Raw genomic sequence first — 19,409 nt, forward strand, 5'->3', positions numbered from 1 at the left:
ATACAAATTCTTGCTATACAGAGAAAGGGTTGCTCTATTATACTTTTTTTTCAGACTCACACACCATCAACACCAACCACACCCCCATCCTCACCTACAGTTCCTGTGTCCAACCCCCTGAATGACCCCGCCCCGGGTAAGTCAGTATCAGAGAATATTGTGCCATGCTCTGCTAAAACATCCAAAGCAATAAGGTTAAGCCATTAGCCAGAGGTAGTTGTAATTCCATGTGTAGTACATGATGAGGAAATGAACATATAATCGATTTACAGTCTAGACAACACAGATAATGTATATCCATGTATGTTGAATACCAATGATTACGTCACTGGTTAAAAATTTACAGATTCTTGATTAAATGCATACAAATTAATTTGAAACAACCTTTATGAAATGTTCATAATAGGTGAAGAGCTGCAATTTTTTTGTTTTTTGTTTTGGAGTTTCTACAAACAAAATTGGCGGGAAATTAGACTATTTTTTGTTAAATCTTGACTGTGTCATTATGTCTTGTACAAAATCAAAACAAATATTCATGAGGGTGGGAATTCACCCAGAATATGGATGTAACTGCAAATGATTTATGGCTTATTTTTAGCTCACCAGAGATGAAAGCTCAGGTTAGCTTTTCTGATCACTTGTTGTCTGTCGTCTGTCTATCTGTCTGTAAACTTTTCACATTTTCAAAGTCTTCTCCAGAACCACTGGGCCAATTTCAACCAAACTTGGCAAAAAGCATCCTTGAGTGAGGGGCTTTCAAGTTTGTTCAAATGAAGAGTCACACCCCCTTCAAAGGGAAGATAATCACAAAAATGCAAAATTAGGGTGGGGTAATTTAAAAATCTTCTTCTCAAGTACCATTGGGCCAGAAAAGTTTACATTTACATGAAAGCTTTCTGTCATTGTGCAGATTCAAATTTGTTAAAATCATCACCCCCAGGGGTAGAATGGGGCCACAATAGGGGATCAAAGTTTTGCATACAAATATATAGAGAAAATCTTTAAAAATCTTCTCAATTTGAACCACTGGGCCAGAAAAATTTACATTTACATGAAAGCTTCCTGTCATAGTGCAGATTCAAGTTTGTTAAAATCATGGCCCCCCGGGGGTAGGGTGGGTCCAGAATAGGGATCAAAGTTTTTCATGTGAATATATATAAATATATATATATATATATATATATATATATATATATATATATATATATAAGAGCACTGAAAAGACCACGACACTGTTGTTTATTTAAAACGCATCTTTATCAAGAGACATATATTACATAGACAAATAACACGAAAAAACAACAAGTATCAATAATCTACATTGGTAACAAGAATGATACACTGTTGTACTGAGTGATATATATATATATATATATATATATATATATATATATATATATATATAGGGAAAATCTTTAGATATGGGCAAGGTGACTCAGGTGAGCGATGTGGCCCATGGGCCTTTTGTTCATCTGGTAATTGATTTTTTTGTGATTTTCTTAAAATAAATAAATGGAATGAAAATTGTGCAAGCCATTTATGAGCTTCTGTTTAATTGAATAATTTTCTTCTGTTGGATTTAAATTACTTGACGTACCGTAAAGCAGATTGAATTCTCTGTTTTGTCAAATGTATGTCTCTTTGCTTAGTGAGATAGAAGGTTTGAAAATACCTGTTATGTCTGGAAGCTGTTAGTACTCGTACATTCTTAAAATGACAATTACACAAATAATTTAAAAGTAAATTACGATATTGATGTCATCAGTGACTGGCTATTTTTAGTGCCTGCACAGAAGAGACATTTGTGATGTGACTGTCAAATCTTCTTTCATGTACAAATGTAATGTATATCATATCAGAGTCCAACCAATTCACACAAATGTAATGTATATCAAAGTCCAACCAATTCACACAAATGTAATGTATATCATATCAAAGTCCAACCAATTCACACAAATGTAATGTATATCATATCAAAGTCAAACCAATTCACACAAATGTAATGTATATCATATTAAAGTCCAACCAATTCACACAAATGTAATGTATATCTTATCAAAGTCCAACCAATTCACACAAATGTAATGTATATCATATCAGAGTCCAACCAATTCACACAAATGTAATGTATATCATATCAAAGTCCAACCAATTCACACAAATGTAATGTATATCATATCGGAGTCCAACCAATTCACACAAATGTAATGTATATCATATCAGAGTCCAACCAATTCACACAAATGTAATGTATATCATATCAAAGTCCAACCAATTCACACAAATGTAATGTATATCAAAGATCAACCAATTCACACAAATGTAATGTATATCATATCAAAGTCAAATCAATTCACACAAATGTAATGTATATCTTATCAAAGTCAAACCAATTCACACAAAGGTGTGTTTTTAATTTTTATTTATTTTTTTGTTGTTGGTCAAATCAAATTTTGTTGTATTGCTGTCTTGTCATAATTTTTTTCACAAGGTGAAGAACACATTTTTGTAGTTCAGCCATGTGAATTATTCATGGCATTACATTTATAGAGAGAATCGACTGGACATGTTGGACATACTTAATCCTCAGCTTAAATTACAATTTTCATTGTTTTTACTATGTTCTGGGTGAACTTTATTGTAGAAATACTGAAGTACAATGCAAGAAATGAACCATATATGTACTGTACAGAAATTAACCCCTTTTTCTTTAAATAGATTAACCCCTTTTCTTTAAACAAAAGAATGTATATTTGAAAACCATTTCTATGTGTATGATATTTAATTTATTTTTTTACCTTTTTAGCACTACAGAAGTTAAACCAAGCCCTGTTAGAACAGTCTAGTCACCCCACAAATCTGCTGGTTACATTTCTGGAGTACAGTTCCATAGTTATGCAGGATACAAAAGGTAAATAATCGAAAAGTAATGTGAGTGGTGTACATGTAAGGTAAATAATGTAAAAGTAATGTGAGTGGTGTATGTGATGGGTGTGTGTAAATCCTATTCAATCCACAAATTTGTGAACCCAGATGCTTTATATCACTGGAAAACAGTTGAACATTTAAAACCCAAAAAAGAGTAATGTATTATTTTTCTTTTCAGACGAAACAAGACACAGTAATGCCAAACTTTGTTTAGTCATATTAACATGCATCGCAGAGGTGAGGAGCATGAACACTCTCATTGAACAATTCTGTTTGCAAAATATGATCACATTTCTGAACGCAGATTTTCATTTCAGGACCAATATGCCAACTCCCTGATGCATGACGTGAATATCAATTTCCGGGTCACACTACACAGAATGGTTTGTATCATGCTCTGAAAGATTATTAAACTTCCACGTTTTTAAACATAAAATTATATAGTTTACTGAGTGTTAACAATAGCATAATGTGTTTTATAGCCTATGAGACATCGGAAAGTGAAAGTAGAAAAAGATACACCATCTCGTCCACTTGTTTGTGCATTGTTAGGTAAGTGAAAATGAGAGAGATGCTGCATTTCGTTTTCTTTTTGTGCATTGTTAGGAACGTTAAATTACAATGGGAAGAGACACACTTTCTTGTATTCATGTTTGATCTTGTCCACTGGTTTATGTTTTGGTCCATAAGTGAAAGTGGAAAAAAGTGCACCATCTTGTCCTTTTGTCAGTGCATTTAAAAAAAATACCCACCATTGAACTAGTCCTCTTGTTTGTGCACTGTTTGGTGAGAGAAAATGGAACAAAGCGACATATTGTGCAGCGTTTGGTGAGAGAAAATGGAAAAAAACGACATATTGTGCAGTGTTTGGTATTAAGTGAAAGGTGAAGGCTACAGTGTCTCATCATCTTGTTTGTGAATTGTTTTATAAGTGAAAGTGGAAAAAACTACACCATCTTTTCCCCTTGTTTGTGCACTTGCGGTAAATAGTTGATAAGATGTGCCGTCTCATTCCTTTGTTCATAAGCTTACCAAGAGCTCAAGTGGAGCTTGATCAATTAGGCTGATAGAAGTTTGTATGTTAAGAACCATTCAGCAAATCTCTTGCAAACTTGAAAAAAACTTAGTTAATGGACACCCAAGTTCATTTAGATCAAGGGACACAAAGAGATATATGTAAGAGATGGTGAGTATTTGGTGGAAGCATGTGAAATTTTTCTTTGGAATCCATCAGTCTGATAACTCCCACCCCTCCTACCAATGTAATACATGTATGTTATTTTATTTAGAGACTACAATGTCTCAAAACTATATGCAAAACCATCAAGCATTCTCGGAGCATAGATTCAAATATAGTTTTGAAACCACAACATTCTAACCACTAAGGGTGTTCAAGTTTTGGAAGTTTTATATGTAAGAGCAAGGTTACTAAGCTGAACATTATGGCCCATATTGGATGGATCAATAGTGAAGTACCAGTGTTATATTTCTATCCTCTGTTATGTAGTGTTTGTACTTTATGTATTTCAGATTTAGTGGTTGAATTTACAATGAGTCATATGATGAAATCTTTTCCCTTGGAATTATACAAGTAAGTGTTACTCTGGTTTTTTATGTGACTGCTTTACAAGTAATGATGAAATCTTCCACTTGTAAAAACCGTCTTATGTTATCTCCCCTTTCAGTCGATGTTTGGGGATTACACAGAGGGTGCTGTGTTATCAGAAGAAGTGTCGAGTTCGCCTTCAGTATCCGTGGAAGGAGCTGTGGACCGGTAAGTCTATGATGTGGACTGGTAAGTCTAATGCTGTGGACTGGTAAGTCTAATGCTGTGGACTGGTAAGTCTATGCTGTGGACTGGTAAGTCTAATGCTGTACTGTAGAGACATATTACATGTCATACAAAATTCAGATAATGTTTTTTTACCAGATTGTTAAGTAATGTAGTTCTATGAAAATTTGTAGCCTTCATTTGGACCTATTGAACACATCCCTTCTCTTTGACCTAGACCTTGACGTGTCTGAACCGTCTTTAACAGCTCTTTGTTTTCCAGCTGAGTAATTAAAAAGGATTAAAGTATCATAAATCATTGTAGCATATTTACTGTAAATCCGTAATCGAAGAATATTATCAAACAATACTTAATAAGATATTGTGATATTGATGGGTTGAAAAGTTTATCTGAAAATTTGGGAGTGGAAACTTTGACAAATTCTTTGTATCCAAAATATGAATGAATGAAGTACAAATGATGAGATGACATTTTTAATCACATGTATTGGTTTGGTGAATTAAACCTCTGGCTATATTAGTGAGATAACTTCTACAATTGTATGTCAAGCGAAGAGCAGTCTTGTGAGGACACCCGACACATGCTAATTACCGGTAGATCAAATATTGAAGTTACCATCCATGCAAGTGCTGGAAGCCTAATCAGTTCGGAGTTACCCGACACATGCTAATTAGATCATTGCCTATACTCTGTCATTGTATCCACTGATAGTTTTATAAGTACACATTTATATTGTGTTGAAACAATCGGAAATAAGAAATGAAATTTATTTTCTATAATAATCACAATTTATTTCATTTACACTGCTTATCAGGTTTAGTGTGTACAATATTCATTAGACTATGAATAATAAACTGTTGTTATATACACATAATATGTGATAAGTTTGGAATGGTCATTTAGAAATGTAGAGAAATTTAAAAAAAATGGGAATTTTGACAGTTATTTCCTCGTTTACTGCATAAGTGAACGAGTTACAGAGGTTGCCTTTGGTTGTTGGTTTTAATTATCTCTTATTTCAGTGTCATGCTAAAATTTTGTATACAGAATTTGCCATTGTTTAATTTGAAACCTGATCATTTTGACATTGCAGCCCTGATTAACCTTCTGAAGTATCTGCTGTCCAATGAGTCCAATCTCCTGAAAAAGCATAATAACATTTTCCATTTGTCCTCAAAGGTAAATTTTGATTGAGTGTGCAGGTGTGAGTGTGCAGGTGGATTCCTGACACTGCCACATACAAATGTACAGGTGATATTTATACACCCCAAAATCTGTTCAGTCCACCAGGTAATGGACTTCTTGTTTGAATAGACCAACAATGGGATTGATAAAATCAGGAAATTCATGTAGAAGTGTATGTATATAGTGCACATATACATAATGGCAATGTATATTTTGTAGATTGTAAACATATTCAACCTCTTCATCACTTATGGTGACACCTTCCTGCCAAATCCTAACAGCTACGATGAGTTGTATTATGAGATCATCAGGATGCATCAAGTCTTTGACAACCTTTACTCCATGGGTAAATTGTTTTATATTCCCACACACAAAGTTTAGGGGGGGGGGGGGGGGGGGGGTTATAGTGGAGTCATCTTGTCTGTCCATCTATCTGTAGACGTGATTTGTCCAGAGTATATCTTTAACAGTTTATGAACAGATTTGATTAAAACCTTGTTACAGGTTATGTATATCTTGTGTGAATAATGTTGTGCACCTACGATTTTGATTGAGATTTTATAATAAGGAAGTTAGGGATACTTTTTCCAGGGTTGAGGGTGTGTCTGTGTATTGTCCAGAGTACATATATATCTTAAAATTCATTTACTCTTCAATGATCACAAATTTATTATTTCCCACCATTCACTGTGTCCTGCAGGGGTATTAGTCCCATCAGTTCTAATTTATATTTCTATCACTGAAATTGCTGATTTCTGACTGATATGGTAGAAATATGATTTATATTATATTTTGGATACTTTTCATGTAGCATTGAGATACACGACAAATGATGGTGAAAGCAAAGAATCAGCAGCACGATTAACCAATCACCTCGTCAATATCAAGTTAGTTCTTCATCATGTCCAGTCATTAACCAATCACCTCGTCAATATCAAGTTAGTTCTTCATTATGTCCAGGCATTAACCAATCACCTCGTCAGTATCAAGTTAGTTCTTCATTATGTCCAGTCATTATTAGCACATGTACTGTGGAATTATCATTGTTCATGGGGGATTAATGTTCGTGGATCACTCTCACCCACGAATATACATGTCCTCGAACATTTCTAAATCAGGTAGAGTTATCTCTCCTAGTGACATTGTATTGCTTACCCATGAAATTATGTCCTCACGAACCAGCAAAATTTGGCTTACCCACGAACATTGTCCCCACGAATTAAAATGATTCCACAGTATTTGCTACTCCTGTCTGCACATTATATCTTGTACCTTCCTTTATGAATCTATATCCTCATGAATGATACTTAACTTAAATCAATTGTGATAATGATACTTTTAAAACGGAATTTAGATACAACATTCGTAAATGAAATACAGGTGAATCATGAAATAAAGTAGCAGAGAATAGAAGTTGGTTTACAGTATTTGCCATAAACACTGCATGTTCTGAATATTTCTAAATTTCATCATTACAGGGCCATCATAAATCACTTTTCCCCTAAAGTGGATTCCTGGGCAGCTGCCAACCAGCTCTCCTCTCTCACTGAAGAACAGGTTATATATTCTTTTGTTAATTAGAACAGGTTATATATTCTTTTCTTAATTAGAACAGGTTATATATTCTTTTCTTAATTAGAATGGTATAGAACATAGGATGGATATATGTACATTTAATGAACAATCAATTTTACTTTGATTTTTTTTCCTGTGTGAATTTCTTCAACCTTGGTAGTGCACACTAAACACATGACATGTCTGTGCTTGAGAACTATGACAATGCGACAGTGAACTTACAGACATTAAACAGATACACAGACCATGTCATTGATTCATCATTAACTATGCCATACTTCATTACACAGACCATATCATTGATTCATCATTAACCATGCCATACTTCATTACACGGACCATGCCATACTTCATTACATGGACCATGTCATTGATTCATCATTAACCATGTCATACTTCATTACATGTACCATGTCATACTTCATTACATCGACCATATCATTGATTCATCATTAACCATGCCATACTTCATTACATGTACCATGTCATACTTCATTACATCGACCATATCATTGATTCATCATTAACCATGTCATACTTCATTACACAGACCATATCATTGATTCATCATTAACCATGCCATACTTCATTACACGGACCATACCATACTTCATTACACAGACCATATCATTGATTCATCATTAACCATGCCATACTTCATTACACAGACCATGTCATTGATTCATCATTAACCATGCCATACTTCATTACACAGACCATATCATTGATTCATCATTAACCATGCCATACTTCATTACACGGACCATATCATTGATTCATCATTAACCATGCCATACTTCATTACACAGACCATGTCATACTTCATTACACAGACCATGTCATTGATTCATCATTAACCATGCCATACTTCATTACACAGACCATGTCATTGATTCATCATTAACTATGCCATACTTCATTACACGGACCATGCCATACTTCATTACACAGACCATGCCATACTTCATTACACGGACCATGCCATACTTCATTACACAGACCATGTCATTGATTCATCATTAACCATGCCATACTTCATTACACGGACCATGCCATACTTCATTACACAGACCATGTCATTGATTCATCATTAACCATGCCATACTTCATTACACAGACCATGTCATTGATTCATCATTAACCATGCCATACTTCATTACACGGACCATATCATTGATTCATCATTAACCATGCCATACTTCATTACACAGACCATGTCATTGATTCATCATTAACCATGCCATACTTCATTACACGGACCATATCATTGATTCATCATTAACCATGCCATACTTCATTACACAGACCATGTCATTGATTCATCATTAACCATGCCATACTTCATTACACAGACCATATCATTGATTCATCATTAACCATGCCATACTTCATTACACAGACCATATCATTGATTCATCATTAACTATGCCATACTTCATTACACGGACCATGCCATACTTCATTACACAGACCATGTCATTGATTCATCATTAACCATGCCATACTTCATTACACGGACCATGTCATTGATTCATCATTAACCATGCCATACTTCATTACACGGACCATATCATTGATTCATCATTAACTATGCCATACTTCATTACACGGACCATGCCATACTTCATTACACAGACCATGTCATTGATTCATCATTAACCATGCCATACTTCATTACACGGACCATGTCATTGATTCATCATTAACCATGCCATACTTCATTACACAGACCATGTCATACTTCATTACACAGACCATGTCATTGATTCATCATTAACCATGCCATACTTCATTACACAGACCATGTCATTGATTCATCATTAACCATGCCATACTTCATTACACGGACCATATCATTGATTCATCATTAACCATGCCATACTTCATTACACGGACCATGTCATTGATTCATCATTAACCATGCCATACTTCATTACACGGACCATGTCATTGATTCATCATTAACTATGCCATACTTCATTACACGGACCATGCCATACTTCATTACACGGACCATACCATACTTCATTACACAGACCATATCATTGATTCATCATTAACCATGCCATACTTCATTACACGGACCATATCATTGATTCATCATTAACCATGCCATACTTCATTACACGGACCATGCCATACTTCATTACACGGACCATGCCATACTTCATTACACAGACCATATCATTGATTCATCATTAACCATGCCATACTTCATTACACGGACCATGTCATTGATTCATCATTAACCATGCCATACTTCATTACACGGACCATGCCATACTTCATTACACGGACCATACCATACTTCATTACACAGACCATGTCATTGATTCATCATTAACCATGCCATACTTCATTACACAGACCATGCCATACTTCATTACACGGACCATACCATACTTCATTACACAGACCATATCATTGATTCATCATTAACCATGCCATACTTCATTACACGGACCATATCATTGATTCATCATTAACCATGCCATACTTCATTACACGGACCATATCATTGATTCATCATTAACCATGCCATACTTCATTACACGGACCATATCATTGATTCATCATTAACCATGTTATACTTCATTACATGAACCATGTCATTGATTCATCATTAACCATGCCATACTTCATTACACAGACCATATCATTGATTCATCATTAACCATGCCATACTTCATTACACAGACCATGTCATTGATTCATCATTAACCATGCCATACTTCATTACACAGACCATATCATTGATTCATCATTAACCATGTCATACTTCATTACATGAACCATGTCATTGATTCATCATTAACCATGCCATACTTCATTACATGTACCATGCCATACTTCATTACACAGACCATGTCATTGATTCATCATTAACCATGCCATACTTCATTACACAGACCATATCATTGATTCATCATTAACCATGCCATACTTCATTACACAGACCATATCATTGATTCATCATTAACCATGCCATACTTCATTACACGGACCATATCATTGATTTATCATTAACCATGCCATACTTCATTACACAGACCATATCATTGATTCATCATTAACCATGCCATACTTCATTACACGGACCATGTCATTGATTCATCATTAACCATGCCATACTTCATTACATGTACCATGCCATACTTCATTACACAGACCATGTCATTGATTCATCATTAACCATGCCATACTTCATTACATGGAGCATATCATTGATTCATCATTAACCATGCCATACTTCATTACATGTACCATGCCATACTTCATTACACAGACCATATCATTGATTCATCATTAACCATGCCATACTTCATTACACGGACCATGCCATACTTCATTACACAGACCATGTCATTGATTCATCATTAACCATGCCATACTTCATTACATGGAGCATATCATTGATTCATCATTAACCATGCCATACTTCATTACATGTACCATGCCATACTTCATTACACAGACCATATCATTGATTCATCATTAACCATGCCATACTTCATTACACGGACCATGCCATACTTCATTACACAGACCATGTCATTGATTCATCATTAACCATGCCATACTTCATTACATGGAGCATATCATTGATTCATCATTAACCATGTCATACTTCATTACATGTACCATGCCATACTTCATTACATGAACCATATCATTGATTCATCATTAACCATGCCATACTTCATTACACAGACCATATCATTGATTCATCATTAACCATGCCATACTTCATTACACGGACCATGCCATACTTCATTACACAGACCATGTTATTGATTCATCATTAACCATGCCATACTTCATTCCACGGACCATGCCATTGATTCATCATTAACCATGCCATACTTCATTACATCTACAGGTTCTGGATGTGGTGAGAGCAAACTATGACAGTCTCACTCTGAAGTTACAGGACAGTCTGGATCAGTATGAAAGATATTCGGAGAAACCCAGGGAAAATGCTTTCTTCACCAATCTGGTGAGACATACATCGTAAATCATTTTTTATGCTTGTATTTAGAAAATCACATGACTGTATTATATTTATGTCTCCCTTATTTCAGGGGGATCAGACATTGTTTTTGTACTTTCTGTCTGTCCATCTGTCTGTCACAATATCTTTTGAACGCTTCTCCTCCTATATGGCTTATCAGATGGACTTGAAACTTTGTACAATGCTTCATTGCCATTTGTAGATGTACATATTGGTGGGACAGGAGGATCTAATTATTGTCCTAAAAGTTGTAGTGGATCTAAGAGGGGTGGATGATGTTAAAATAGCTTGTGAACACATCTCCTCCTATATGATTTATCGGATAGACTTGAAACTTTGTACAATACTTCATTGCCATTTGTAGATGTGTATATTGTTGGGACAGGAGGATCCAATTATTTTCCTAAAAGTGATAGTGGATCTAAGAGGGGTGGAGGATGTAAAGTAGCTTGTGAATGCTTGTCCTCCTACATGTCTTATTGAATAGATTTGAAACTTTGTACAATGCTTCATTGCCATTTGTAGATACATGTATGCATATTGTCAGGACAGGAGGATCCAATTTTTCTAAAAGTGATAGTGGATCTAAGAGGGGTGGATGATGTTAAAATAGCTTGTGAACGCTTCTCCTCCTATATGGGTTATCCGATAGACTTGCAATATTGTACAAGAATGATTTTTACATTTTTAACGCTCATTCAGAGAATGCTAACCTATGCTCAAGTTACAAATTTTGGGAAATCGAATACATTGTATTTTAAAACACCCGAATTCTGCACTCCTTGCCCCCTTGGTAATTTCTAATTCCTGGTAGTTTTTAACAATATGATACAACCATGCGATGTGAGTGTTAGCGACATGTAGTACCGCGTACATTCCGAGACGTTTTAAACAAAACATCAGTGAAGGTCATGTCCGGCCAGAAAAGTGTTTTAGATAAAAGAAAATTACATGCAATACCCATGATCCATACTGTACGCACAAGAACACAAACATACGACACCTAGAGATAAATATATGACAAATCTGTCAGCGTATAGAGAAAACGGAGATATGCACATACATGTACATATGCACATTTATTATGGATTCGGGGGGCCTCGAAAGCGATTTTTGTCGTGTAATTAAATATTAAAATTTTGCAATGGGGGTTTCAATGTAATGTAACTTTAGATTATGCATATATTTTATTTAGGTCATGACGACATCATATTCTTTCAGGTTTAAATAAATTATAAAGAAAATATAACAAAAATATGTGACTGTCAGTACATGTACTAGCTCAGAAAAATTTGCATTTTGTTGTATAGGAGATTTGATATTTCTACACGTCATCAATGATCAGAAATTACACAAAAGAAATGACCCACAATAGATACATTGAGGGTTGGCAACACGATTTAACATCATAATCTGTAATATTTGCAGAAATCTCACGGGCATTACTAAAATGACTGTGTCGTAACTCAATGTGTGGAGAGTTTACGACTTCGTGATGTATAACTATAAGCATTTTCTCTCCTGAGCATAACCGGCTTGTTTGTAATATTGCGATTCGTATGTTGTTGTTTTGTAATTCTAAATTTTTGTTGTTTGCTTTCAAACATCAGCCCTAAAACGGTCTAAAATTCACCAAAATGTCATCAGGTTCGTTGAATGTGTGATAACTTTCGCGACTCCTGAATAACGTTTCAAACGCTATTTGACATGGTATGGGGAATTACCTTAAGTGTACAAATATGATCAAACTACTGATCAATCTGTTCTAGTTTCAATTCATCACCAACTTCATTATCCTGCCACATTTTCAGAATCACAAAAGGTGGCAGTTTAAGGAGAATTAACTGTATGTAGTTCAAGCTGCAGGGAAACATTCTTGAACTACATCCTGTTTTATATCATGTCATGAGGTTGTCTTTTATCACAATTCACCTTTGAATTAGAACGCTTTACCCGATATAGTATTGCGTTGTGTGACAACACAATTGAATGAGATGATTGAACAATTTGAATGACATGTTTGATGTAATACAACAAGAGTTTTCATTGGCCGATTACAGCCCACCCACTTTCTCGAGCGGATTCAGTGTAGCTGGAGAACTGTACATAGCTCTCTGAAAAGATCCACCTCTTATAAAAACCTTCGATTTACGGGTCACAAAAAGCAGCGGACGGTTGAGGCCTGAAATGTTTTGCTGTCTCATAAACTCAATATAAAAAAATCTTAACATATTTTCCTACTATATACTTGCGTCCAAACATACCTTCAAATATTCATTAAAGTCACACACCACCCGAAAACTCGCAGCTTCAAATGATTTCGTTTGTTGACGTAGCCATGTTAGGTAGCCGGTCAATTCGAACTCTTGCTATTGGTATCTATTCATAAAATCGGTTGTAAGTTATGTATTCGCTCTTCATTTATTATCAACACGAATAATTAATAGAAATTAAAACATTTTTGTACCAGTTTTTGTAAAGGTAAAATAAGCTCTAGATGAACGAAAATGCTACATAAGCCCATTAGATGGAGATCGGCTGGCGCGGCCGCTCATGACTAATGAAAGCCGCACTGCCGTGAGTTTAGCTATTTGAATAATTATCATTTAATAGGACTGGGGTGGTATATTATTTAAACAATTTAGTTAAAATATTTGTGGGTTATTAGTACAAATCTAGACGCTATTGTGCCAATATGGAAATGAACCGGGATTTGAATTGACTGGCTACCTAACATGGCTACGTCTACGAACGAAATCATTAAAAGTTGTGATCGAGTTTTTGGGTCGTATGGGGCTTTAATAAATATTTGAAGGTATGTTTGGACACAAGTATAGTAGGAAAATATGTTAGGAATTTTTTTTATATTAAATTTATGAGACAACAACACAAGAATACAACTTTTTCTCTTTCTTCCTTTGAAGTTTTTTTTCCATCTAGCATCTGGCCGCCATGTTTTCAAATGCTGACTACTCCCGTTTAAGGGAATTTGGGCGGACTTATACGTATGGACCAATGAGAGTTTCTGTTGCATTTCGCAATTGTATTACAAACAGATTCAATTGTGTCGTCACACAACGCAATACTATATCGGCCAAAGCGTTCTAATTCAAAGGTGAATTGCGATAAGATCAAGTACCGCCATCAGCATTATTTGGACTTAAAAATGACTGTCAGCATTAAAATTTATACTTAGGAATGGCTCCTTAATTAGCACGAAAAATATACCATCCTATAATTGAAAATGTAGGCCAATAAATATCTTGTGTACTTGATGTTTAACAGGTACGCTCAGTGGTGATGGACGTGAGGAAAAGTGTCAGTAACTTGAGCCAGTCTCACCACCAGGTTCTTCAGAGTGTGGCAGAAATGTGATGGTGGTCCTACAGGGTGTTGCAGAAATGTGATGGTGGTCCTACAGTGTATCAGAAATGTGATGGTGGTCCTACAGAGTGTAGCAGAAATGTGACAAGTTGGGAATAATTGTTTTAAGTGTGAGACATTAACATGAATATAGAAACAAGTCTGTGGGGATAAGTACAAGAGTGGTATAAATAGCGGGATTTTTTTCCATATGTTTGGTTAATAGGTTACCATTAGAACTCATGTGAGATCACAGGAAGTGTCGTGTTATTGACAATTTTTAATGTTTTGGGTTTATTTTCACATTACGTGTACATATTTAATTTATTATTTGTCTGTATAAATATGATAGCATGCTGGGAGGTACATGTAGTATTTGCTCAAAATATTGTTAATTTCTGTTAGTATAAAAAAAAAATGTAGAAGGTGCATACTGTACATGTATTAAATTATTTTTCCACAGTTGAAGGCAAGTTGAGATTGTAATAAACCTTGTGATTTTACTTTACTACAAACTTGTATTATTAAAAGCCATTGAAGTAATATTTTGAGATGCATACTGAATTGTAAATTTATGATTAATAAGCAAGCGATGCATGACCATGAAATCCAAAAAAACTGAAGACCGTCATATTCGTAGATGTACAATGCACGGTACAGTTGTGCATATGGGGGATGTATGTACATAAATATTACAAATTGGGAGATGTATATATTATACAGATGCAGTGTGTATGTAAAACTGAAATGTATAGAAGAATGTATATCGCATGTTACTATTGGGCTTTCATGCACTGGGTCGTTTTTTTGTTTGTTCATGTGTAGATGGATACCAGGGATACAAGTCTGGGAAAGTCCTCCATTAAAAACTGTTTTCTAAGAAGAAATGATGTCGTGAAGTATGTAAAGCTGTTGAATATATCAAAGCAAGCATCAAGTGCTAACTCTCCAGTAAACTCTCTATTTCTAAACTGAAGGAATATTTTGTTTGTATGTCATACAATATTGTTTACGTCCCATTAGAAATATTTCACTCTGCAGATCGAGATGTCATCCGAGCTGTAGGTTTAGACCTTTGCATGGCACTCGTAGCTGTGAGGGTTCTTTATCATGTCAACACCATGTGACATAATGACTTCATTTTTAAGGTCATATCTCTGAAAGACCAGTTATTTCTAATCATGCAGGACTTTCACTTCAAAATATACCGGGTAGTTGGTGAAGGAACAGTCATTACCGATGTTAAACGTCTCGAGTTTGACATGGCGCTGGGATTAAACCCGGGCTTTCTGGTTGTGAAGGGAACATGGTAGCGACAATATTGTAGCTGTCTCCGAATTTAAAAAAAATTGTGGGGGGGGGGGGGGGGGGGAATTCATCAGAATAAAAATAAAATTGGAGAGGGCTACATTATTGGAGCTAGGAACATGGTAACCTCTTGGCTACCGCAACGTCTACAATGTGTGTGGTAGGGGGGATACAAAAACTATGTAAGCATGAGGTAATTTCATATTGTAGGATCAGCCAATCTGATTATGCAGAAATTATCCCCGTCCATTGTTTCTATATCCCCAGTAATACAAAACAATATATATTGTGTGTGCCATTGAAAGGTCATTGCTTTTATCAAGAAATATACATGTACATTGAAACAGCAGTTATTATTGCTCATCAAACATTAGTAAAGGTAAATATTGCTGTATGCAGGTGAGTTATTATCACTCATCAAACATTAGTAATGGTAAATATTGCTGTATGCAGGCAAGTTATTATCACTCATCAAACATTAGTAATGGTAAATATTGCTGTATGCAGGTGAGTTATTACTCGTCAAACATTAGTAAAGGTAAATATTACTGTATGCAGGTGTTTCATACAATAGCAATAGATTGAAAGTCGTTTCTCAAATTTAGCCTTTTTTTATGCACGGCAGAAAATAAGAATTACATGTGTATGTACATAATATGACCTAAAAGTGGTTCATGTATCTGACCTAGGGTGTCAAAAGCTCTTTTTACTATAGATCACTGAAATTTTTACTTTCTTTCCACGGCCCTTGTTATGTGGGATTTATCAAAAAAGAAACCTCAGAGAGGACCATATTTAAGAAGGACTGTATTTGTCGATCACAGGCAATTCATATATGTGTGCTTTTGTTTCAACATGAAGAGCATTTCGTGACAGAATTTTATTGCTACTCAGTAAAAAAGTTGAATGATAAGGTCATAAACATGTCGTTTTGCAGCCATATTCAGTATTTGAAGTAAAATTGCTGTTTTTCACGCTGACAGTTTTCCTTTTAGAAAACATTGAGTACAGGCTAGGAAAATGTCCAGTCTGATTAAAACCAGCCCCCCTTCTCCTATCGTCGACGATAGGACAAGAGGGGCTGGTTTTAATCAGACTGGGAAAATGTCTTATTACAAAATGTATCTTTTCAGTGCATTATAGGTGATGATAAAAAATTTTGTCTTTCCATAGCTGCACATGTGCTCTGTTTCCTGAAAGAAAATAAACATTTTAGTAGGAGTAAAAATGAGGGATTGTTTGAATGCCCCGTGTTTTATGTGAAATTGTATTGGTCAGACATGAAATGAAAGATAATATTTAGTCTTTAAAATAATGATTTTGTTTAGTTTTAATGGAGCCCAGAAAGACTGTTACCATACATATTCCTTTATTTCTTGCAAAAAACCGGTTTGGTTACAGAAAGTGTGCCTTGTGGAACGTATTAGTTCAGTACATTCAGATTTGATGTTTTAAAATTTGTGTATTGGAACTTTTAAAATTGAGGTAATAAATGTGTTCACTTGCATTATGTACACTGATGCTGGGAAGAAAGGAAGACCATTGTTACATGTGTACATCCTTGTGTTGTACAGGAGAGGAAAGCGTTCTTAGACTGCATGTTCAAGTGCCGTGGAATACATGTACTTTGTATAAGATATGTGATAGATATTAAATCCTTATATAGATGATATCAAAGTGTGCGATTTATACTTTATCCTGATGGAGGGGAGGGTTAACACAAAAGTGTAAATATCACAAGGAAATCGAACTTTTAATATCGGGCATTTTCACCTGTCGGGGTCTGTTCTACAACAGTAACAGGTAGGGGGAAAATGTCTGCCAGAGGATAAAGATCCTGGTTTGATGTCTTCGGAAGGGAAGACATTTAAAGAGGGAAGAATGTAGCGGTCAGCTGGGTTTCATCACTGGTGGCTAAATAGCTCAGCTGGTAGAGCACCTGACTAAAGATTCTGGGGATTTGGATTTGAATCTTAGTCTAGTCCATTACATTTTATCCCTACCTGTTACACAAGTCTACAATGTATTTTTTCCACCATGGTCATTCTGTGCAATGTGATTTTACAAACTCCTGTTTTCTAGTTTTTCTCCCAGTGACCTTGACCAAATGACCTTGTGCCAGGATCAGAACATATCCTCAGCAATAAGCATCTTGAAGAATTGGGTACATTTTCTCTCCAGATGATCTTAACATTGGTCCTAATGACATTTGGGTATAATCGTGACGTGTTACAAGGCACAGACAACCTTTGTTGGGAGTTTGACTGTCTAGATCTTTCCTGCTCCCTATTTACCAAAGATACGTCATTAGAATTATTATTGTTCAGTCACTGTTTCTGAAACGAAAAAGCTTGCTAAACTGGTCCAAATTTGAATTGAAGTTGTTTAAAGTATCCATTAAATGTGAAGAGCTTCCAAAATTAAGTTTTATGAGTGAGGCTTATATAAATGAAAATAAATTCATGCATTTTATTTCAGAAAAGATAGGACTTCATAAAGTCATCATGAAAATCACCCATGCATATCTTAATTGCACCAGCTACAGCTGCTGGGGAATAAACCTTTTGCAAAATTAGGTCACTAGTCTGGAAAATATTGGTTAAATATAGGATCCATATTCATGGAAATGTGTACAACCATACATGATTGGGATCCAGTTTTCCAGAAGAGTGACCTAATTTTTCAGAAGTCAATTCCTCAGTAACTAACTTACCTGTGATTCAAATTTAAAAAGCTACTACAGTTTCTACACAAGGGTCCATTGTGAAAACTAAACCTGGGTCATTCATTCAGAAAATAAAGCTTTGAATCCGTTTCATGTTGATTGCATCCATAGATGCATCATGGGTACAAGATTAAATGAATGAAACTACATGTAAAGTACAAAGAAACCACACTTGCCAATAACATGTATGTGATCTCATGATTATGAGTAGCATCAGTAACTGGAACATTCTGGGAGCCAAATCTTGAAGTGTGCTTACAGCTGCACAATCTATAAACATCCATCTATGAACATTTCGGATTAGAAATTTTATAAATTATCTTCCGAATGGGAAAATACAATCTGATTAAAATCAGATCCTCGATCCGCTCCTTTATTTCTTTTGATTTGTCGCTACTCGAGTAGCGACAAATCAAAAGAAATAAAGGAGCGGATCGAGGATCTGATTTTAATCAGATTGGGGAAAATATACATGTATTTCTGGTAGCAGACATGTTGTTTCTTATCCTAAATCCATTAA

General features: G+C 35.2%; 1 protein-coding gene across 2 annotated transcripts in view; it reads left to right on the forward strand.

Moving 5' to 3' along the window:
* The window catches only part of LOC125659997 (armadillo-like helical domain-containing protein 3), a 33,825-nt gene extending 15,992 nt beyond the window's left edge, over positions 1-17,833 (forward strand). Inside the window, exons 15-27 of one of the 2 annotated variants that reach the window (XM_056148658.1) lie at positions 55-136; positions 2,807-2,911; positions 3,107-3,165; positions 3,246-3,311; positions 3,411-3,480; positions 4,459-4,519; positions 4,614-4,702; positions 5,815-5,900; positions 6,126-6,252; positions 6,718-6,844; positions 7,385-7,463; positions 11,362-11,478; positions 14,779-17,833. In XM_056148658.1, coding sequence (XP_056004633.1) covers positions 55-136; positions 2,807-2,911; positions 3,107-3,165; positions 3,246-3,311; positions 3,411-3,480; positions 4,459-4,519; positions 4,614-4,702; positions 5,815-5,900; positions 6,126-6,252; positions 6,718-6,844; positions 7,385-7,463; positions 11,362-11,478; positions 14,779-14,868 — 1,158 coding nt within the window. In that variant the 3' untranslated portion in view covers positions 14,869-17,833. The remainder of the gene's footprint in view (positions 1-54; positions 137-2,806; positions 2,912-3,106; positions 3,166-3,245; positions 3,312-3,410; positions 3,481-4,458; positions 4,520-4,613; positions 4,703-5,814; positions 5,901-6,125; positions 6,253-6,717; positions 6,845-7,384; positions 7,464-11,361; positions 11,479-14,778) is intronic. The other variant, XM_056148659.1, reaches the window with a different exon arrangement.
* The last annotated feature ends 1,576 nt before the right edge of the window (positions 17,834-19,409 follow it).

This window comes from Ostrea edulis, chromosome 9, assembly GCF_947568905.1.
Source record: "Ostrea edulis chromosome 9, xbOstEdul1.1, whole genome shotgun sequence".
Classification (NCBI taxonomy): Eukaryota; Metazoa; Mollusca; class Bivalvia; order Ostreida; family Ostreidae; genus Ostrea; species Ostrea edulis.